The sequence below is a fragment of the Pristiophorus japonicus genome, chromosome 31 (genome assembly GCF_044704955.1).
Source record: "Pristiophorus japonicus isolate sPriJap1 chromosome 31, sPriJap1.hap1, whole genome shotgun sequence".
Taxonomy (NCBI): Eukaryota; Metazoa; Chordata; class Chondrichthyes; family Pristiophoridae; genus Pristiophorus; species Pristiophorus japonicus.
The window spans coordinates 2,262,783-2,285,780 of record NC_092007.1 but is presented as its reverse complement, the minus strand read 5'-3'; the positions used below and the strand labels follow the sequence as shown (position 1 = coordinate 2,285,780).

Sequence of the window (22,998 nt, the reverse complement as noted above, 5' to 3'; positions counted from 1 at the left end):
CATTAACTATATCATGCTTTGCAAATAAACTACTCGCATACCATTTTCAGTTGACAACAAAGGTTGATGCCAGCTTGGCAATATTTGACAGCAGCACATGTTTAGCTGAAAGTCCTATTTGTATCTTTCAACACAGCCACTTCACCACAAACAGAATATGCAACGGTTGAAAGAAAACAGCCCTGCATTCAAAGTAAGTACATTTGAATCACTGTGCCTTTATTAATATTCCTTTGCTTCTTTAGAAAAGGTCAGTTTAATGGCTTCCATTATGCACAGATTTTGCTGTCCTGATAAGAGTACGAACTCATAACATGAAAAGATAACATGATTGTTCAGTTGAGGATCTAATATATTTCTACTGCAGGTATTCAGCAGACAAGAACAAAAGAACATAAGAACATAAGAATTAGGAACAGGAGTAGGCCATCTAGCCCCTCGAGCCTGCTCCGCCATTCAATAAGATCATGGCTGATCTGGCCGTGGACTCAGCTCCACTTACCCGCCCGCTGCCCGTAACCCTCAATTCCCTTATTGGTTAAAAATCTATCTATCTATCTGTGACTTGAATACAATCAATGAGCTAGCCTCAACTGCTTCTTTGGGCAGAGAATTCTACAGATTCACAACCCTCTGGGAGAAGAAATTCCTTCCCAACTCGGTTTTAAATTGGCTCCCCCGTATTTTGAGGCTGTGCCCCCTAGTTTTAGTCTCCCCGACCAGTGGAAACAACCTCTCCGCCTCTATCTTGTCTATCCCTTTCATTATTTTAAATGTTTCTATAAGATCACCCCTCATCCTTCTGAACTCCATTGAGTAAAGACCCAGTCTACTCAATCTATCATCATAAGGTAACCCCCTCATCTCCGGAATCAGCCTAGTGAATCGTCTCTGTACCTGCTCCAAAGCCAGTATATCCTTCCTTAAGTAAGGTGACCAAAACTGCACGCAATACTCCAGGTGCGGTCTTACCAATACCCTATACAGTTGCAGCAGGACCTCCCTGCTTTTGTACTCCATCCCTCTCGCAATGAAGGCCAACATTCCATTCGCCTTCCTGATTACCTGCTGCACCTGCAAACTAACTTTTTGGGATTCATGCACAAGGACCCCCAGGTCCCTCTGCACCTCAGCATGTTGTAATTTCTTCCCATTCAAATAATATTCCCTTTTACTGTTTTTTTTGTAAAATTCTTACTGAAGTAAGAAGTGTATATTTTTATGAATCGACTATTATTTATAGTTGTATCATTATGACATATTCACAGTTGCAATGTTGGTCATCTCGAATAAGGTTGCATTTGTAATTCAGAATCATTGTCTTGTAGGATCCTTTATTATTGTTTGATTTGGTCTCTTACTACCTTAATCCTTTTTACCAATAACATTGTGTTTCAATAGAGATGGGTTAGGAGATGATGTAGCTAAAATTGGTCTACACCAGTAGTGTGAAACAGGCAACTTGCATTTCAAAATAGATCAGTGAAAGTAGTTAATTCCTTATTCATAGAAACATAGAAAATAGGTGCAGGAGTAGGCCATTCGGCCCTTCTAGCCTGCACCGCCATTCAATGAGTTCATGGCTGAACATGCAACTTCAGTTCCCCATTCCTGCTTTCTCACCATACCCCTTGATCCCCTTAGTAGTAAGGACTACATCTAACTCCTTTTTAAATACATTTAGTGAATTGGCCTCAATAACTTTCTGTGGTAGAGAATTCCACAGGTTCACCACTCTCTGGGTGAAGAAGTTCCTCCTCATCTCGGTCATAAATGGCTTACCCCTTATCCTTAGACTGTGACTCCTGGTTCTGGACTTCCCCAACATTGGGAACATTCTTCCTGCATCTAACCTGTCTAAACCCATCAGAATTTTAAATGTTTCTATGAGGTCTCCTCTCATTCTTCTGAACTCCAGTGAATACAAGCCCAGTTGATCCAGTCTTTCTTGACAGATCAGTCCCGCCATCCCGTGAATCAGTCTGGTGAACCTTCGCTGCACTCTCTCAATAGCAAGAATGTCCTTCCTTAGGTTAGGAAACCAAAACTGTACACAATACTTCAGATGTGGCCTCACCAATGCCCTGTACAACTGTAGCAACACCTTCCTGCCCCTGTACTCAAATCCCCTTGCGATGAAGGCCAACATGCCATTTGCTTTCTTAACCGCCTGCTATACTTGCATGCCAACCTTCAATGACTGATGTACCATGACACCCAGGTCTCGTTGCACCTCCCCTTTTCCTAATCTGTCACCATTCAGATAATAGTCTGTCTCTCTGTTTTTACCACCAAAGTAGATAACCTCACATTTATCCACATTATACTTCATCTGCCATGCATTTGCCCACTCACCTAACCTATCCAAGTCGCTCTGCAGCCTCAGAGCATCCTCCTCGCAGCTCACACTGCCACCTAACTTAGTGTCATCCGCAAATTTGGAGATACAACATTTAATCCCCTCGTCTAAATCATTAATGTACAATGTAAACAGCTGGAGCCCCAGCACAGAACCTTGCGGTACCCCACTACTCACCGCCTGCCATTCTGAAAAGTCCCCATTTACTCCGACTCTTTGCTTCCTGTCCGCCAACCAGTTCTCAATCCATGTCAGCACACTACCCCCAATCCCATGTGCTTTAACTTTGCACATTAATCTCTTGTGTGGAACCTTGTCAAAAGCCTTCTGAAAGTCCAAATATACCACATTAAATCGTTCTCCCTTGTCCACTCTACTGGAAACATCCTCAAAAAATTCCAGAAGATTTGTCAAGCATGATTTCCCTTTCACAAATCCATGCTGACTTGGACCTATCATGTTACCTCTTTCCAAAAGCGCTGCTATGACATCTTTAATAATCGATTCCATCATCTTACCCACTACCGATGTCAGGCTGACCGGTCTAATATTCCGTGTTTTCTCTCTCCCTCCTTTTTTAAAAAGTGGGGTTACATTGGCTACCCTCCACTCGATAGGAACTGATCCAGAGTCAATGGAATGTTGGAAAATGACTGTCAATGCATCCGCTATTTCCAAGGCCACCTCCTTAAGTACTCTGGGATGCAGTCCATCAGGCCCTGGAGATTTATCGGCCTTCAATCCCATCAATTTCCCCAACACAATTTCCCGACTAATAAGGATTTCCCTCAGTTCCTCCTCCTTACTAGAACCTCTGACCCTTCTTATATCTGGAATGTTGTTAGTGTCCTCCTTAGTGAATACCGAACCAAAGTAATTGTTCAATTGGTCCGCCATTTCTTTGTTCCCCGTTATGACTTCCCCTGATTCTGACTGCAGGGGACCTACATTTGTCTTTACTAACCTTTTTCTCTTTACATATCTATAGAAACTTTTGCAATCCGTCTTAATGTTCCCTGCAAGCTTCTTCTCGTATTCCATTTTCCCTGCCCTATTCAAACCCTTTGTCCTCCTCTGCTGAGTTCTAAATTTCTCCTAGTCTCTGGGTTCGCTGCTATTTCTAGCCAATTTGTATGCCACTTCCTTGGCTTTAATACTATCCCTGATTTCCCTTGATAGCCACGGTTGAGCCACCTTCGCTTTTTTATTTTTATGCCAGACAGGAATGTACAATTGTTGTAGTTCATCCATGTGGTCTCTAAATGTCTGCCATTGCCCATCCACAGTCAACCCCTCAAGTATAATTCGCCAATCAATCCTAGCCAATTCACGCCTCATACCTTCAAAGTTACCCTTCTTTAAGTTCTGGACCATGGTCTCTGAATTAACGGTTTCATTCTCCATCCTAATGCAGAATTCCACCATATTATGGTCACTCTTCCCCAAGGGGCCTCGCACAACGAGATTGTTAATTAATCCTCTCATTACACAACACCCAGTCTAAGATAGCCTCCCCCCTCGTTGGTTCCTCGACATATTGGTCTAGAAAACCATCCCTTATGCACTCCAGGAAATCCTCCTCCACCGTATTGCTTCCAGTTTGGTTAGCCCAATCTCTGTGCATATTAAAGTCACCCATTATAACTGCTGCACCCTTATTGCATGCACCCATAATTTCTTGTTTGATGCCCTCCCCAACATCACTACTACTGTTTGTAGGTCTGTACACAACTCCCACTAACGTTTTTTGCCCTTTGGTGTTCTGCAGCTCTACCCATCTAGATTCCACATCATTCAAGCTAATGTCATTCCTAACTATTGTATTAATCTCCTCTTTAACTAGCAATGCTACCCCACCTCCTTTTCCTTTTATTCTATCCTTCCTGAATGTTGAATTCCCCTTAATGTTGAGTTCCCAGCCCTGATCATCCTGGAGCCACGTCTCCGTAATCCCAATCACATCATATTTGTTAACATCTATTTGCACAGTTAATTCATCCACCTTATTACGGATACTCCTTGCATTAAGACACAAAGCCTTCAGGCTTGTTTTTTTAACACCCTTTGTCCTTTTAGAATTTTGTTGTACAGTGGCCCTTTTTGTTCTTTGTCTTGCGTTTCTCTGCCCTCCACTTTTTCTCATCTCCTTTCTGTTTTTTGCTTTTGTCTCCTTTTTGTTTCCCTCTGTCTCCCTCCATTGGTTCCCATCACCCTGCCATATTAGTTTAACTCCTCCCCAACAGCACTAGCAAACACGCCCCCTAGGACATTGGTTCCGGTCCTGCCCAGGTGCAGACCGTCCGGTTTGTACTGGTCCCACCTCCCCCAGAACCGGTTCCAATGCCCCAGGAATTTGAATCCCTCCCTGCTGCACCACTGCTCAAGCCACGTATTCATCTGCGCTATCCTGCGATTACTACTCTGACTAGCACGTGGTACTGGTAGCAATCCCGAGATTACTACTTTTGAGGTCCTACTTTTTAATTTAGCTCCTAGCTCCTTAAATTCATTTCGTCGGACCTCATCCCTTTTTTTTACCTATGTCATTGGTACCAATGTGCACCACGACAACTGGCTGTTCTCCCTCCCTTTTTAGAATGTCCTGCACCCGCTCCGAGACATCCTTGACCTTTGCACCATGGAGGCAACATACTATCCTGGAGTCTCGGTTGCGGCCACAGAAATGCCTATTTATTCCCCTAACAATTGAATCCCCTGTCACTATCGCTCTCCCACTCTTTTTTCTGCCCTCCTGTGCAACAGAGCCAGCCACGATGCCATGAACTTGGCTGCTGCTGCCCTCCCCTGATAAGTCATCTCCCCCAACAGTATGTAATGCTTCTCACTTTGGAACAGATTGACTTAGGCCTACAATAACAACATGCATTTATGTAGTGTCTTTAACATATTAAAACGTCCCAAGCCGCTTCACGGGAGTATTATAAGACAAAAATATTGACATTGAACAACATAAGAAGAAATTAGGGCAGGTGACCAAAAGCTTGGTCAAAGAGGTAGGTCTTAACGAGCACCTTAAAGGAGGAAAGAGAGGTAGAGAGGCGGAGAGGTTTAGGGAGGAAATTCCAGAGCTTAGGGCTAGGCAGCTGAAGGCACGGCCACCAATGGTTGAGCGATTATAATCAGGGATGCTTAAGAGGACAGAATTAGGGGAGCGCAGATATCTCGGAGGGGGGTGGTGGTTGTGGAGCTGGAGGAGATTACAGAGATAGGGAGGGGGCGAGGCCATGGAGGGATTTGTAAACAAAGATGAGAATGTTGAAATCGAGGTATTGCTTAACTGGGAGCCAATGTAGCTCAGCGAGCACAGGGAGGATGGGTGAACGGGACTTGGTGTGAGTTAAGACACGGACTGCTGAGTTTTGGATGACCTCAAATTGACGTGTGGTAGAATATGGAAGGCCGGTCAAGCATGTGTTGGAGTAGTCAAAACTAGAGGTAACAAAGGCATGGATGAGGGTTTCAGCAGTAAATTGATGGTTTTAGTTATGCCGCCGATATCTCGTCAGAAGCTCATCACGGGCCTACAAACTGGAGAATCACACCAGTGCTACAACTGTAGCTTGATCATATCGGAAAATAAATAAAGTGCTGCAGCTTTCTGATTCCTATGGATCACACTGCTCCTGAGCCATGAAGGCAGCTATGATTTTTGAATACCAATGCACTTATTTGTTTTTAAGGACCTTCCCCAGCCATTGGCAAAGGTAGGACTGTCAGACATAGTTAAGAGAATAAATTAAAGTCACATAAGTGGGTTTTCTATTCGCCATTCTACAAAACCATAACCTGCCATATGCATTCCCCACAAGATGAAAATCCAACCGGGTCCTCTTTGAGTGCATCACGGACCTCCAACAATTATGATATACATACCAGAATAGCGTGATCTACTGATAATCACAATGATTATTTGGCAGTTTTTGGTGTTGTTAGGGAAAAAAACCAATTTCACTGTTCTGATGCATCTTCATAAGTCCTTCATTATGGTATATCTTAGAATTGTAGAATCGTAGAAATATTACGACACAGGAGGCCATTCGGCCCATCATGTCTGTGTCGGTTGAACAAAGAGTTACCCAACCTAATCCCACTTTCCAGCACTAGGTCTGTAGCCATGTAGGTCATGGCTCTTTAAGTGCACATCCATGTAGTTTTTAAATGTGATGAGGGTTTCTGCCTTTACCACTCTTTCAGGCAGAGTTCCAGATTCCCACCACACTTTGGTTAATTTCTTTGTCCTCATCTCCTCTCTAATCCTTCCACCAACCACTTTAAATCTATGCCACCTGGTTATTGACCCCTCTGCTAAAGGAAATAGGTCCTTCTATCTAGGCCCCTCATAATTTTATACACCTCAATTAAATCTCCCTCAGCCTCCTCTTCCAAAGAAAATAACCCCAGCCTATCCAATCTTTCATCATAGCTAAAATGTTCCAGTCCTGGCAACATCCTCGTGAATCTCGTCTGTACCTCTCTCGTGCAATCACATCTTTCCTGTAATGTGGTGGCCAGAACTGCATGCGGTACTCAAGCTGTGGCCTACCTAGTGTTGTATACAGTTCTAGCATAACTTCCCTGCTCTTATATTCTATGCCTCGGCTAATAAAGGAAAGCATTCCATATGCTTTTTTAACTACCTTATCGACTTGTCCTGCTACTTTTAAGGATCTGTGGACATACATTCCAAGGTTCCTCTGTTCCTCCACACGTCTCAGTATCCTCCCATTTATCATGTAGCTTGTAATTGTAAAGTATCCACTATGACAGCCTCTGGTATCTGCATGACAGAAGCGGGCTCCTCGCACACTTATAGGCAGCAGTCAACTGGGCCATAGGGATCCCACCTAAGATTTTGTCTAGGCTATAGACTAAGTGCTCACCTTGATTTGGAGGTATGCCTCTATTGACTAAGTCTCTACACTGGATCCTAATAACTAGCCGAAAACTGCAAGTATACTGGTTGGAAGCAGTTCTTCCGCACAAAAGTTCATGCCTAGGAGAATTGCATTAATTGACAAGGATAGTGTTACTTATCCTGCTAGTTTGGTAATATTACATTATTTTATAGTTGAAATATTACATTTCCCAGACATGATACAACATAATATGCAGATAAATTATTTCTTTGTTTATTTTCAGTATAACGTAATTTTGTCTGTAGAAACAGAGATATATATAACTAATGAAACTGGAACAGGTCTTGATATTACATAACTTGAACTTGATTGTCATTTTTTAGAACTTTTTCTCCAGATTTTTTTTCACAGGAATTACTAAACAGCAACAAAAGCATCTTGTGTACCATCTACAGCGGCCTACTTACAAATGGTGTACAATTTTCTAAAACTAACTGAAGTACCGCCTTCAGCAAAATGGGAAGTGTGGCTGCCATCTTTAGTTAAACACTTATAATGATCAAAGCAATATATCTTAAGAAGGATAATGGTGTTCGGAGGATTGTTGAGTATATTCTCTTTTAACCATTTGAGCCGATTTGAGTGGTCACTCATATATATATTAACTCCTGTGTTTATTATTACTAAATTCACAATGCTAGGCTTATCCGCACCTCTTGATTTGTCACCTGCAGCTCTAACTTGAGCCATATGGGTGAGTCCAGCTCCAAGGTGATTCCGCTTAGTTCCAGAGAACGAACTCGGGAGAGATATACACAAAATCTGAAAGCAGCAATGGGAGTTCTGCTTAAGAGTCATTTGCAGTGGTTTAATTATACGTCCTGCCAGCTGAGCAAAGCGCTGTTGGCAATAATCATGGAGAAATCTTGGCAGCTTAGCTTTAAAATCCTATTATTTTCCTAATAATCTACATATTAAGCTGAGTAAGCCCTAATGTGTGAACATTTGGGGGGGTGGGGGGGAATAAGAAGCTCGGCCAACAAAAGCACAGCATCACTGAAACCTCAAATTTCTTCAGGTAATATTAAGCCTAATCATATATATGCATTTTGTCTTTACAGAACCGGGGCCATCTAGCAATGGGACCAGTACAGAAAGTACACAGGTAAAAATAAATTACTATTCATTTTTAAAGCTGTATTGTTAATTTATTTAGAGTTTAACAGTACTTATGAACTAATGGATGAAAAAAAAAACAAGAGGTCCCTGATCGCTCACTAAGGTAAAACAGTTAATAGCTGGATTGTACAGACCAGGAAAGTTCAGGATTTGACCCTGGTCGGTGCTGAATTCGCTGATGACAGCTGAAGTGGTGTTATGGTCACTGCAATTAGCTTCAGTGTTTCTGAGTGAGGTAGAGATAAATCAGCAAATGTACTCATTCTTGCTAACTATCTTGCTGGATAATAGAGGGGTGATTTTAACTATCAGAGTGGGCAGAATGATGGAGATTGCGGATAGTCTGTCCGTTATACACCCTGCCTAATTTCCCTTTGTAGTCAATGGAAATGAAAAATAGGCAGGGTTTTTAATGGGTGGCCAAGTCACAATCGTTAGTTTTCTGAAAGTAAAAATACTCCCTATGTGTCTCTAGACACTAAGGTGGTAATTTTATCTTGCGGTGATAATGCAAAATGGATAATATCGAATTGGCCGTCCATTATATACCACTCCCGCTTTCCCTGTATAGTGGCCGGCTAATTCAATATTGCCCGTTATACACCAAGTTAAAATTCCCCATCCAAGTGAGGGTAGAATCTGGTTCTGCTGTGATGTCTTAATTGCACTAGAGAGGGTGCAGAGGTGATTTACTAGGAAGCTGCCTGGAATGGAGAATCTTAGTTATGAGGACAGATTGGATAGGCTGGGTTTGTTCTCATTGGAACAAAGGAGGTTGAGAGGAGACCTCATTGAGGTGTACAAAATATACAGGGGCCTGGACATAGTGGATAGTAAGGGTCTATTTCCATTGGTGGAGGGGGCTATTACAAGGGGGCATAGTTTTAAGGTGGTTGGTGGAAAGTTTAAAGGGGATTTGAGGGGGGGTTCTTTATGCAGAGGGTTGTGGGGATCTTGAACTCGCTGCCTGGAAGACTGGTGGATGCAGAAGCCCTCACCACTTTTAAGAGATCGTTGGATGGGCACTTGAAGTGCTATAACCTGCAGGGAATAGAATATGGCCAGGGTGATCTCCTGGATTAGTTTTGATCGCCTGGATGGGTCGGAGAGGAATTTTCCCAGATTTTTTTCTCCCTAAATTGGCCTGGGTTTTTATCTGGTTTTTGCCTCTCCCAGGAGATCACATGGCTCCGGTTGGGGTGGAGTGTAGATGTTTTTAGTATAAGGGGTGTTGCAGCGGTGTGGGGTGGACTGGTTGGGCTGGGTGCTCTTTGCCTTTCTGTCATTGTTCATGGGTTTGTATGTGACGAAATTGTCGGCCGGCGCGGACACGATGGGCCGAAATGGCCTCCTTCTGTGCTGTAAATTTCTATGTTTCTATGTTTCCATGTTAAGGTAGAAAGAAAGGAGATATTAAACAAAGTCACCAATCTTCAGTCTACCAAAGTGATACATTTTGATAGGAAGAATGAGAAGAGGCAATATAAACTAAAGGGTTCAATCCTAAAGGGTTGTCACATCTTCTGGAATTTTTTGAGGATGTAAATAATAGAGTGGACAAGGGAGAACCAGTGGATGTGGTGTATTTGGACTTTCAAAAGGCTTTTGACTAGGTCCCACACAAGAGATTGGTGTGCAATATCAAAGCACATGGTATTAGGGGTAATATAACGACATGAATAAAGAACTGATTGGCAGACAGGAATCAGAGAGTCGGGATAAACGGATCCTTTTCAGAAAGGCAGGCAGTGACTAGTGGAGTGCCGCAGGGCTCAGTGCTGGGACCCGAGCTCTTTACAATATACATCAATGAGGGAGTGCAGCGAAGGTTCACCAGACTAAATCCCGGGATGGCTGGACTGACATATGAGGAGAGACTGGATCAACTGGGCCTTTATGCATTGGAGTTTAGAAGGGTGAGAGGGGCTCTCATAGAAACGTACAAGATTCTGACGGGACGGGACAGGTTAGATGCGGGTAGAATGTTCTGAATGTTGGGGAAGTACAGAACCAGGGGACACAGTCTAAGGATAAGGGGTAGGCCATTTAGGACTGAGATGAGGAGAAACTTCTTCACTCAGAGAGTTGTTAACCTGTGGAATTCCCTGCCGCAGAGAGTTGTTTATGCCAGTTCATTGGATATATTCAAGAGGGAGTTAGATATGGCCCTTACGGCTAAGGGGATCAAGGGGTATGGAGAGAAAGCATGAAAGGGGTACTGAGGGAATGATCAGCCATGATCTTATTGAATGGTAGTGCAGGCCTGAATGGCTGATTGACCTACTCCTGCACCTATTTTCTATGTTTCTATGAACACAGAGACCTGCGGGTATATGTGCACAAATCATTGAAGGTGGTACGGCAGGTTGAGAAAGCTGCTAAAAATGTTTACGGGATCCTTGGCTTCATAAATAGAGGCATAGAGTACAAAAGCAAGGAACCTTTATTAAACAGTGGTGTATTGTGTCCAATTCTGGGCATCGCCACTTTAGGAAGGATGTGAAGACCTTAGAGTGGGTGTAGAAAAGTTTTACAAGAATCATTCCAGGGATGAAGAACTTCAGTTATGTGGATAGACTGGAGAAGTTGGGGTTCTTCTCCTTTCAGCAGAGAAGTTTGAGAAGAGACCTGATGGAAGTGTTCAAAATCATGAGGGGTCTATACAGAGTAGATAGAAAGAAACTGTTCCCATTGGCAGAAGGGTCAAGAATCAGAGGACACAGATTTAATGTGGTTGGCAGAAAAACCAAAGGTGACATGAGGGAAAAAAAAATTATACAGTGAGTGTTAGGATCGGGAAAGCACTGTCTGAAAGTTTGTGGAGGCAGATGCATTCATGGCTTTCATAAGGGAAATTGGATAAGTACCTACGGGAAAAGGGCAGGGGAGTATGACTAGCTGAATTGCTCTTCTCGAGAGCCTACATGGGTTTGATGGGTCGATTGGCCTCCTTCTGTGCTGTAACCATTCTGTGATTCTATGATCTTAATCAGGACAAGACCCCGTGTCCAGATGGATTGCACCTGTGGATAGGATACTCAAAAATGTGAGGGAGGAGATAGCAGAGGCAATAGCAATCATAGAAAAAGGAATAGTGCCTGAGGACTGGTGAACAGCAAGCATAATTCTCATATTCAAAATGGGAGACAGGTCTAATCCAGGGAACTTTAGATTAATTAGATTAACTGGAATCTTTGCTAAAAGATCAGAAAATAAAACAGCTAGAGGATGCTCATGTTTAACCAACCTTATTGAATTCATTGAAGTAACAGAAAGAGTAGAAAAGGACAAGGCAGTGGATGTGGTATACATGGACATTCAGAAGACCTTCATTAGTATGCCGCATAAAAGATACATGACAAAGGTCAGAGCATGCAGAGTTAGGGACCAGTTTGCAGAATAGATTGAAAGATGGTTACGAAACTGTAAACAGAGGGTTGAAATTAAGGAAACTTTCTCAGACTAGCATAAGATAGGAAATGGTGTCCCACAGGGATCTGTGTTGGGATCATCGTTGTTTACCATATGCATAAGTAATTTGGACTCTGAAATTGGAGATATGGTGTTGAAATTTGTAAATGATACCAAACTGGGGACATATATCTAATAATGTGAAGGACTGCTGGCAATGATAGATTTAAGGTGAGGCTGGATGCATATCTGCGAAAGAGGGGAATAGAGGGATATGGAGGCAGGTTGATCAGAGGTAATTAAAGCAGAAGTAGGTTTGTGTAAAGTATAAATCCAGATGGGCCAAAATACATGGGTCCTCTGGTGGCTGTACAGAGTAAATACAAGTCTACATATATAACATTCCCCCCAAAGTCAATAGTGTAACTATTTACAATGTGAGTCGATCTGGGGCCCTTCTTGCCCTGGTTGATCATCTCGGTTTGAAAGCTGGTGTTGTTAAATCATTTGTTGGGTCCTCGCTGGGCTGCTGTGCAGCTGGCCTTGCTGGGCTGCCTGGTGTGTTGGACCCTGCTGGGCTGCTGTGGATGATAGGTTCTGCTTCGTGGTCAACTGTGATGTTGGTTGCCACTGGTGTGTGTGTTGGGGGATCAAAAATGGTAGGGTCCAAGGTGGGTGGCTCAGGGTAGTCCATGAATCTGAGTTTGATTTGGTCCAAGTGTTTCCGGTGAATGAGTCCATTTCAAAGTTTAACCCGAAACACCCTGCTCCCCTCTGTGGCCACGACAGTGCCGGGAAGTCACTTGGGACCTTGTCCATAATTTAATACAAATACAGAATCATTGACTTCAATCTCGCGTGACACATTTGCGCTGTCATGGTATGCACTTTGTTGAAGCCGCCTGCTCTCTACCTGTTCATGTAGATCAGGGTGAACTGATGAGAGCCTTGTATTAAGTGTTCTTTTCATAAGCAGTTCAGCAGGAGTGAGTGTGGTCTCGTGCGGTAGCTAAGCAAGACTCGGGATAGGAGATCTGCAGTAATCCTTCAGTTACCCTCTTCAAGCCTTGCTCGATGGTTTGCACTGTTCTCTCTGCCTGACCATTGGACGGTGGTTTAAACGGGGCAGATGTGACATGTTTGATCCCATTACGGGTCATGAATTCTTTGAAATCAGCACTGGTAAAACATGGCCCATTGTCGCTCACCAGGACATCGGGTAAGCCGTGTGTGGCAAACATGGCCCGCAGGCTTTCAGTGGTGGCAGCTGAAGTGCTAGCTGACATTATCTCACATTCAATCTACTTGGAGTACATGTCTACAATCATAAGGAACATTTTATCTAAGAACAGGCCTGCAAAGACGCCGTGTACCCTAGACCATGGTTTGGAGGGCCAAAACCATAAACTTAGCGGCGCCTCCCTGGATACATTGCTTAACTGCGAGCATTACATCTGTGAACGCAGGACTCTAAGTCCGCACCGATACCTGGCCACCACATGTGGGATCTGGCTATCGCTTTCATCATTACGATGCCTGGATGGGTGCTGTGGAGGTCATTGATGAAGGTGTCTCTGCCCTTCTTGGGGACCACTACTCGATTGCCCCACAGAAGGCAGTCTGCCTGTATAGACATTTCATCTTTGTGCCGCTGGAACAGCTTTACATAGAAACATAGAAACATAGAAAATAGGTGCAGGAGCAGGCCATTCAGCCCTTCCAGCCTGCACCGCCATTCAATGAGTTCATGGCTGAACATGAAACTTCAGTACCCCCTTCCTGCTTTCTCGCCATAACCCTTGATCCCCCGAGTAGTAAGGACTTCATCTAACTCCCTTTTGAATATATTTAGTGAATTGGCCTCAACTACTTTCTGTGGTAGAGAATTCCACAGGTTCACCACTCTCTGGGTGAAGAAGTTTCTCCTCATCTCGGTCCTAAATGGCTTACCCCTTATCCTCAGACTGTGACCCCTGGTTCTGGACTTCCCCAACATTGGGAACATTCTTTCTGCATCTAACCTGTCTAAACCCGTCAGAATTTTAAACGTTTCTATGAGGTCCCCTCTCATTCTTCTGAACTCCAGTGAATACAAGCCCAATTGATCCAATCTTTCTTGATAGGTCAGTCCCGCCATCCCGGGAATCAGTCTGGTGAACCTTCGCTGCACTCCCTCAATAGCAAGAATGTCCTTCCTCAAGTTAGGAGACCAAAACTGTACACAATACTCCAGGTGTGGCCTCACCAAGGCCCTGTACAACTGTAGCAACACCTCCCTGCCCCTGTATTCAAATCCCCTCGCTATGAAGGCCAACATGCCATTTGCTTTCTTAACCGCCTGCTGTACCTGCATGCCAACCTTCAATGACTGATGTACCATGACACCCAGGTCTCGTTGCACCTTCCCTTTTCCTAATCTGTCACCATTCAGATAATAGTCTGTCTCTCTGTTTTTACCACCAAAGTGGATAACCTCACATTTATCCACATTATACTTCATCTGCCATGCATTTGCCCACTCACCTAACCTATCCAAGTCACTCTGCAGCCTAATAGCATCCTCCTCGCAGCTCACACTGCCACCCAACTTAGTATCATCCGCAAATTTGGAGATACTGCATTTAATCCCCTCGTCTAAATCATTAATGTACAATGTAAACAGCTGGGGCCCCAGCACAGAACCTTGCGGCACTCCACTAGTCACTGCCTGCCATTCTGAAAAGTACCCGTTTACTCCTACTCTTTGCTTCCTGTCTGACAACCAGTTCTCAATCCACGTCAGCACACTACCCCCAATCCCATGTGCTTTAACTTTGCACATTAATCTCTTGTGTGGGACCTTGTCGAAAGCCTTCTGAAAGTCCAAATATACCACATCAACTGGTTCTCCTTTGTCCACTTTACTGGAAACATCCTCAAAAAATTCCAGAAGATTTGTCAAGCATGATTTCCCTTTCACAAATCCATGCTGACTTGGACCTATCATGTCACCATTTTCCAGATGCACTGCTATGACATCCTTAATAATCTCTTCCTGCATTTCCACTGGGACACTGGACCAGCTCCCGTGGAGCACACAGCTTTTGACTAGAGATAATAAGGGGTCCTGGCTTGTCCAGGTTTTGATCTGCCGGGCAGTGACGGATGATTGCTCACTCTCAAATGCTTCCATAACCATGGCTAGATCTGCGGGCTGCGCCATTTCCACCCGCGTGGTGGGCAATGGCAGCCTACTGAGAGCATCGGCGCAATTTTCTGTGCCTGGCCTGTGGTGAATGGCGTAGCTGTATGCGAACGACATGAGCGCCCATCTCTGGATGTGGGCTGATGCATTAGTATTTATCCGTTTACTCTCGGAAAACAGGGATATAAGTGGCTTACGGTCAGTTTCCAATTCGAATTTTAGCCCAAACAGGTATTGATGCATTTTCTTTATCCCATAGACACACGCTAACGCTTCTTTTTCAATCATGCTCTCAGCCTTAGACAGACTCCTGGATGCATAAGCAACCGGTTGCAGTTTCCCGAAATCATTAGCTTGTTGCAATACACACCCGACGCCAGATGACGACGCATCACATGCTAGTACCAAATGCTTACATGAATCATACAACACAAGCAATTTGTTTGAGCATAGCAATTTTCTTGCTTTTACAAAGGCATTTTCTTGGCTTTTGCCCCAAACCCATTCGCCCCCTTTTCGTAGTAAGACATGTTGTGGTTCTAGCAGGGTGCTGAGACCCGGTAAGAAGTTGCCAAAGTAGTTCAAGAGTCACAGAAACGACCGCAGCTCCATCAAGTTCTGTGGCCTCGTTGCGTTCTCGATTGCCTCCGTCTTCGCGTTGGTAGCCTGATGCCGTCTGCCGCAATCTTCCTTCCCAGGAACTCCACTTCAGGCGCCAGGAAAATGCATTTCGAGCATTTTATCCTGAGCACCACGCGGTTCAGTCGACTATGAACCTCCTCCAGGTTCTGCAGGTGCTCGACTGTGTTCCGACCTGTGACCAAGATGTCGTCCTGGAAGACCATGTTGTGCGGGACCGACTTCAGTAAACTTTCCATGTTTCTCTGGAATATCACTGCCGCTGATCAGATTCCAAACAGGCATCTGTTATAAACAAAAAGACCTTTGTGCGTGTTGATGCAGGTGAGGGCCTTCGATGATTCCTCCAGTTCCTGCGTCATGTAGGCTGAAGTCAGATCCAGCTTCGTGAACGTCTTTCCTCCCACCAGCGTTGAAAAGAGGTCATCGGCTTTTGGTAGAGGATATTGGTCCTGCAGGGAGAAATGATTGATAGTTACTTTGTAATCGCCACAGATTCTGATGGTGCCATCTCCCTTGAGGACTGGGACAATAGGACTGGCTCACTCACTGAACTCGATCAGTGAAATGATGCCCTCTCATTGCAGCCGGTCTAGCTCGATCTCTACTCTCTCATCATGTACAGTACTACTCTCGTCTTGTGATGGATGGGTCGCGGCCCCGTAATTAGGTGGATCTGCACTTTTGCTCCTTGGAATTTCCCGATGCCTGATTCGAACAGCGAAGGAAATTTGTTTAAGACCTGGGCACACGAAGCGTCGTCAGCGGACGACAGCGCTCGGACATCGTCCCAGTTCCAGCGTATCTTTCCCAGCCAGCTCCTGCTGAGTAGCGTGGGACCATCGCCTTGTACCACCCAGAGTGGTAGCTTTGCACCGCTTCATCGTAGGAGACCTTTACGGTAGCACTGCCGATTACAGGAATCAGTTCTTTAGTGTAAGTTCTTAGTCCCATGCAAACTGGAGTTAAGACTGGCCTTGATGCCTTGTTGCACCACAATCTTTCGAAAGTCTTTTTGCCCATGATGGACTTGCCCGCGCCCGTGTCCAGTTCCACTGACACCAGGAGTCCATTTAGTTCAACATTCAGCATTATCGGGGGACAACTCATGGTGAATGTGTGCACCCCATGTACCTCTGCCTCCTCTATCTGATGCTCTGGTTCGTAGTGATCCTCCGTGGATCTGTCCTCCTCTGCAACGTGGTGGTTTACAGGTTTAACAGGCTTAGCAGCTCGTTTGCACACTTGTTGGAGGTGTCCCATTGTTTCACCGCCCTTGCAAACGTATCCTTTGAATCGGCATGAATGGAAACGATGATCACCCCCGCAGCGCCAACAAGGTGTTAATGGCCTTGCATTCATCGCCCTTGATGGTGGACTCTGAGACATCTGCAGACGTGTAGCTGCAGGTATGTGTGACCTTCCCTGTACGTTACGATTCAAAAACAACATCACTTTGTTCACAGCACTGTAGCAGCACTTGTGTGCTGAGAGATTTGCTTTGTATTGTCACTGGTGGCAATGAACGCCTGGGCTAGCACTATGGCCTTACTCAAGGTTGGGGTCTCTACAGTCAAAAGTTTGCAAAGTATGGTTTCGTGGCCAATGCCAAGTACAAAAAAGTCTCTGAGCATGTGCTCCAAATGTCCTTCAAATTCGCAACGTTCTGCAAGGCGTCTCAGCTCGGCAACATAACTTCCTGGCCTTCAGACCTTTTGTAGGTGTAGAACCAGGACCTCGCCATCAGAACGCTTTCCTTCGGGTTCAAATGCTCTCGGATCAGTGTGCACAAATTGTCGTATGATTTCTCTGTGGGTTTCGCTGGAGTGAGCAGATTCTTCATGAGGCCATACGTTGGTGCCCCACAGATGGTGAGGAGGATCGCTCTACGTTTGGCAGCGCTCTCTTCCCTATCTAGCTCATTGGCCACGAAGTATTGGGCAAGTCGTTGCACAAAAGTTTCCCAACCATCTCCCTCTGAAAATTTCTCCAGGATGCCCACTGTTCTCTGCATCTTTGGGGTCACTATTTGTATCTCATCGCCAGTTGTTGTGTATGGAGAAAAAACAGTGAGCTCAAAGTCAAGTGTGACCGTAGTCTTTTATTGCAGGTCTCCAGAGTGCCTCTCCAACCTGTGAAGCCTCCTTAAATACCTGTGCTCCCAAGGGATTATGGGATACCTTGGGACTCTGGGGAATGAGCCCTCTGGTGGCTGTACAGAGTAAATACAAGTCCACATATGTAACACTAGGGTCTTAAAAGAAGTGGCTGCAGAGATCGTGGATGCATTGGTTATAACCTACCAAAATTCCTTGGATTCTGGGGCAGTCCACAAATATAACGCCCCTATTTAAAAAAGGAGACAGACAAAAAACAGGAAAAAGTTAGCTAACATCTGTCATTGGGAAAATGTCGGAGTCCATTATTAAGGAAGCAGTAGCAGGACATTTGGAAATGCAGAATTCAATCAAGCAGAGTCAGCATGGTTTTATGAAAAGGAAATCATGTTTGACAAATTTGCGGAAGGACTTTGATGATGTAACGAGCAGGGTGGATGAGGGGGAACCGCAGATGTGGCCTATTTATATTTCCAGAAGGCATTCGATAAGGTTCCACATAAAAAGTTATTGCACAAGATAAAAGTTTGCAGGGTTGGGAGTATATATTAGCATGAATAGAGGATTGGCTAACTAACAGAAAACAGAGTCAGGATAAATGGATCATTTTCCAGTTGGCAAAGAGTGACTAGTGCGGTGCCATAGGGATCGGTGCTGGGTTCTCAACTATTTACAATCTATATTAATGACTTGGATGAAGGGACTGAGTGTAATATAGCCAAGTTTGCTGATGATACAAAAATGGGTGGAAAAGCAAATTGTGAGGAGGACACAAAAAATCTGCAAAGGGAATTAGACAGGCTAAGTGAGTGGGCAAAAATTTGGCAGATAGAATATAATGTGGAAAAATGTGAGGTTATCCACTTTGGCAGAAAAAATAGAAAAGCAGATTATAATTTAAATGGTAAAAAATTGCCAAGTGTTTCAGTACAGAGGGACCCGGGGGTCCTTGTGCATGAAACACAAAAAAATGAATATACAGGTACAGCAATTAATCAGGAAAGCAAATGGAATGTTGGCCTTTATTGCAAGGAGGATAACGTATAAAAGCAGAGAAGAAACTGTATTGGTGACGCCACACCTAGAGTACTGCGTAAAGTTTTGGTCTCCGTATTTAAGGAAGGATATACTTGTATTGGAGGCTGTTCAGAGAGGGTTCACTAGGTTGATTCCGGAGATGAGGATCTTGACTTATGAAGATAGGTTGAGTAGGTTAGCTGGAGTTCAGAAGAATGAGAGATGATCTTATGGAAACATATAAGATAACGAGGGGGCTTGACAAGATGGATGCAGAGAGGATATTTCCACTCACAGCGGAAAATAAAACTAGTGGACATAGTCTCAGAATAAGAGGCCACCCATTTAAAACTGAGATGAGGAGGAATTTCTTCTCTCAGATGGTTGTAAATCTATGGAATTCTCTGCCCCAGAGAGCTGTGGAGGCTGGGTCATTGAATATATTTAAGGTGGAGATTGACAGTTTTGAGCGATAAGGGAATAAAGGGTTATGGGGAGCGGGCAGGGAAGTGGAGCTGAGTCCATGATCAGATCAGCCATGATCTTATTAAATGGCAGAGCAGGCTCGAGGAGCCAGGTGTCCTACTCCTGCTCCTATTTCTTATGTTCTTATGAGATCCGGCGGGAAAATGGAGTTGGGGGTCAATGATCAGCCATGATGTTATTAAATGGCAGAGCAGGTTCGAGGGGCCGTATGGCCTACTCCTGCTCTTGATTCTCATATTCTTATGTTATGATGGAGACTTAATCAGTGATGAACCTGATTCCCAACCCAAAATCCAAGAACATCAGAAATTTAGAAAGTTTGATCTCAAATTCATGCATTTGGCTTAAATCTAACAAGTATGAAAACAAATAATGACTATACAAGTGCAATGTTTGAAAGCAACATATGGTTGTCCACAAGCATGTTTAAGATTTAACAATCTTTTTCTTTACAAAATCTGTTAGAATTTCCTTTCGTATTCACTGCCACTCTTTCTTCAAACCCTCTCTTAGCCTTTCTAATATTTTCTGCTTAAACTCTATCTTTTCTTCTGTAGGTGGGAATATGTCTAGTCTGTATCCTAATCATCTCATGTTTCAACATTTCCAATTATTTGTCTTATCTGCTAATTTTTCTTTCCAATTTATCTGGGCTTTTTATCTCATTGAAATTGGCTTATTTTTCTCTATCAAACACCTTTATCTTTGATTCTACCACCCCCTTCTTTTGAATTTTTATATTGAACCTAATTATGTTATACGAGAGTAAATTTCCTCCTTTTTACACTCCTGTAGAGAGCTGTGTCTGTCAAGAGCATATATCGGAAAATCGTACAGGCACAGCCGTTGATTTTATTTTCTATAAGATCCACTCCATTCTCTATATTTATTAACTCAAGAACCAGTTTAAAAAGATGAATTAACACTTTTTGCTGTAAGTTCCAAGTATTCATTTATCAAATAAAATTCAGAAGCAGAGAGAATTTCATTGTATTTTCCAAATTACATCTGCCAGCCTAAGAATCTATTCCTTTGATAAAAGACTTGAGGGGAGAAATTCACATAATTTGCACCTCCTGTTAGCGCCCCCGGGGGCACTAATGAGGCACGATTTCTCACCCAGGACACAGGTCCACTACCACCTCCCGCAAAACTCTGGGGGATTAGCGGAGGCACAAATTAACAGCGCCCCACACCCAATGGTAGCACCCCGGACTGCTGCGCTGGTGATGTTGACATCATCGCTGTGTACAGTGACCTATTTTCACCCTGGAGCAGAAATTGGGTAGCAGATATTGGAGAACTGTAACAACCCATGGTACCACTTGAGTGTGCATCGAGCAAGCCATAATGAAGCATAGCCTCTGCTGCCTAGATCAATTTAGTAGAGTCTTGTAAAAGCTTCAAGGATTACTGTAGCTTGCTGCATTCTGCACAACATAGTCCTTGAGAGAAGAATCCATGATATTGAACACTTAATGTTTTCAGAGGATGAGCAGGAGACACATCTAAAGTAACCGAGGAGCCTGGACCACTTGAGCCAGTACTATCTGGGACTAAGTCTTGGCAAATCTTAATAGCGGAAACATTCTTCTTAATTTCCTCAAGACTATCCAATTTCTCAAACTCTACCTACCTGCATATTCCATTCAGTCTCTAATAGGCCACACCATAGGCAAGACTACTTCCTCATTGCTTACCCCTCTTATTATTTGGTGACTGTTATGCTCCCCTGCCTATTCTTGTGCTTCTTCTAAATCCCATACTGCAAAAATAGCATTTAATGTGTTAAGTCACAACTGATCGAATATTAAGATAACTGTAGTTTATGTCATGATAAGTTCATGACCCACTGCACTCCCATTAGAACTGGTTCTTTTTATCTGTCACAAAAAAAAATGCGTTGTAGAACGTGATCCCAAATAACTATTAAAAATTCTGAAATCCAAAGTAATAAACAATGTTATGTGACCTTGAGAGTGGCCTTGGTTACAGGCCCTCATTCAAGGCTGTTTTTTAGTTGAGTCGGCCATACGGCCCCACGAGCCTGCTTCGTCATTTAATAAGATCATGGCTGACATCAACCTCAACTCTAATTTTCCACCTGATCTCCATATCCCTTGATTCCCCTAAGACTCCAAAAATCTATCTATCTCAGCCTTGAATATACTCAGAGACTCAATGTCCACAGCCCTCTGGGGCAGAGAATACCAAAGATTCACAATCCTGAATGAAGAAATTCCTCCTCATCTCTGTTGTAAATGGCCAACCCCTTACCTGAGACTGTGACCCCTAGTTCTAGACTGTCCAGCCAGGGGAAACAACCACTCATCATCTACCTTATCAATTCCCTTCAGAATCTTGTATGTTTCAATCAGAACACCTCTCAATCTTTAAAACTCCAGAGAGTATAGCCTTTTCTACACAATCTCTCATCATAAGACAACCTCCTCATCCCAGGAATCAATCTTGTGAACCTTTGTTGCACCACCTGCAGGCCAATTATATCCTTCCTTCCGTAAGGGATGGTTTTCTAGACCAATATGTCGAGGAACCAACTAGGGGGGAGGCCATCTTAGACTGGGTGTTGTGTAATGAGAGAGGATTAATTAGCAATTTCGTTGTGCGAGGCCCCTTGGGGAAGAGTGACCATAATATGGTGGAATTCTGCATTAGGATGGAGAATGAAACAGTTAATTCAGAGACCATGGTCCGGAACTTAAAGAAGGCTAACTTTGAAGGTATGAGGCGTGAATTGGCTAGGATAGATTGGCGAATGATACTTAAGGGGTTGACTGTGGATGGGCAATGGCAGACATTTAGAAACTGCATGGATGAACTACAACAATTGTACATTCCTGTCTGGCGTAAAAATAAAAAAGGGAAGGTGGCTCAACCGTGGCTATCAAGGGAAATCAGGGATAGTATTAAAACCAAGGAAGTGGCATACAAATTGGCCAGAAATAGCAGCGAACCCGGGGACTGGGAGAAATTTAGAACTCAGCAGAGGAGGACAAAGGGTTTGATTAGGGCAGGGAAAATGGAGTACGAGAAGAAGCTTGCAGGGAACATCAAGACGGATTGCAAAAGTTTCTATAGATATGTAAAGAGAAAAAGGTTAGTAAAGACAAACGTAGGTCCCCTGCAGTCAGAATCAGGGGAAGTCATAACGGGGAACAAAGAAATGGCGGACCAATTGAACAAGTACTTTGGTTCGGTATTCACTGAGGAGGACACTAACAACATACCGGATAATAAAAGGGGTCAGAGGGTCTAGTAAGGAGGAGGAACTGAGGGAAATCCTTATTATTCGGGAAATTGTGTTGGGGAAATTGATGGGATTGAAGGCCAATAAATCCCCAGGGCCTGATGGACTGCATCCCAGAGTACTTAAGGAGGTGGCCTTGGAAATAGCGGATGCATTGACAGTCATTTTCCAACATTCCATTGACTCTGGATCAGTTCCTATGGAGTGGAGGGTAGCCAATGTAACCCCACTTTTTAAAAAAGGAGGGAGAGAGAAAACAGGGAATTATAGACCGGTCAGCCTGACATCGGTAGTGGGTAAGATGATGGAATCAATTACTAAGGATGTCATAGCAGCGCATTTGGAAAGAGGTGACATGATAGGTCCAAGTCAGCATGGATTTGTAAAAGGGAAATCATGCTTGACAAATCTTCTGGAATTTTTTGAGGATGTTTCCAGTAGAGTGGACAAGGGAGAACCAG

General features: G+C 43.8%; 1 protein-coding gene across 7 annotated transcripts in view; it reads left to right on the top strand.

The window, feature by feature from the left end:
• The window catches only part of LOC139240310 (cell adhesion molecule CEACAM5-like), a 497,355-nt gene that overhangs the window by 461,047 nt on the left and 13,310 nt on the right, over nt 1-22,998 (top strand). For 6 of the 7 annotated variants that reach the window (XR_011588707.1, XM_070868773.1, XM_070868770.1 and 3 more), the window contains 2 exons: nt 137-193; nt 8,358-8,401. Coding sequence is in view for 6 of the 7 variants with exons in the window: in XM_070868773.1 (XP_070724874.1) it covers nt 137-193; nt 8,358-8,401 (101 nt within the window). In the remaining variant the exon portion in view is untranslated. The remainder of the gene's footprint in view (nt 1-136; nt 194-8,357; nt 8,402-22,998) is intronic. The other variant, XM_070868772.1, reaches the window with a different exon arrangement.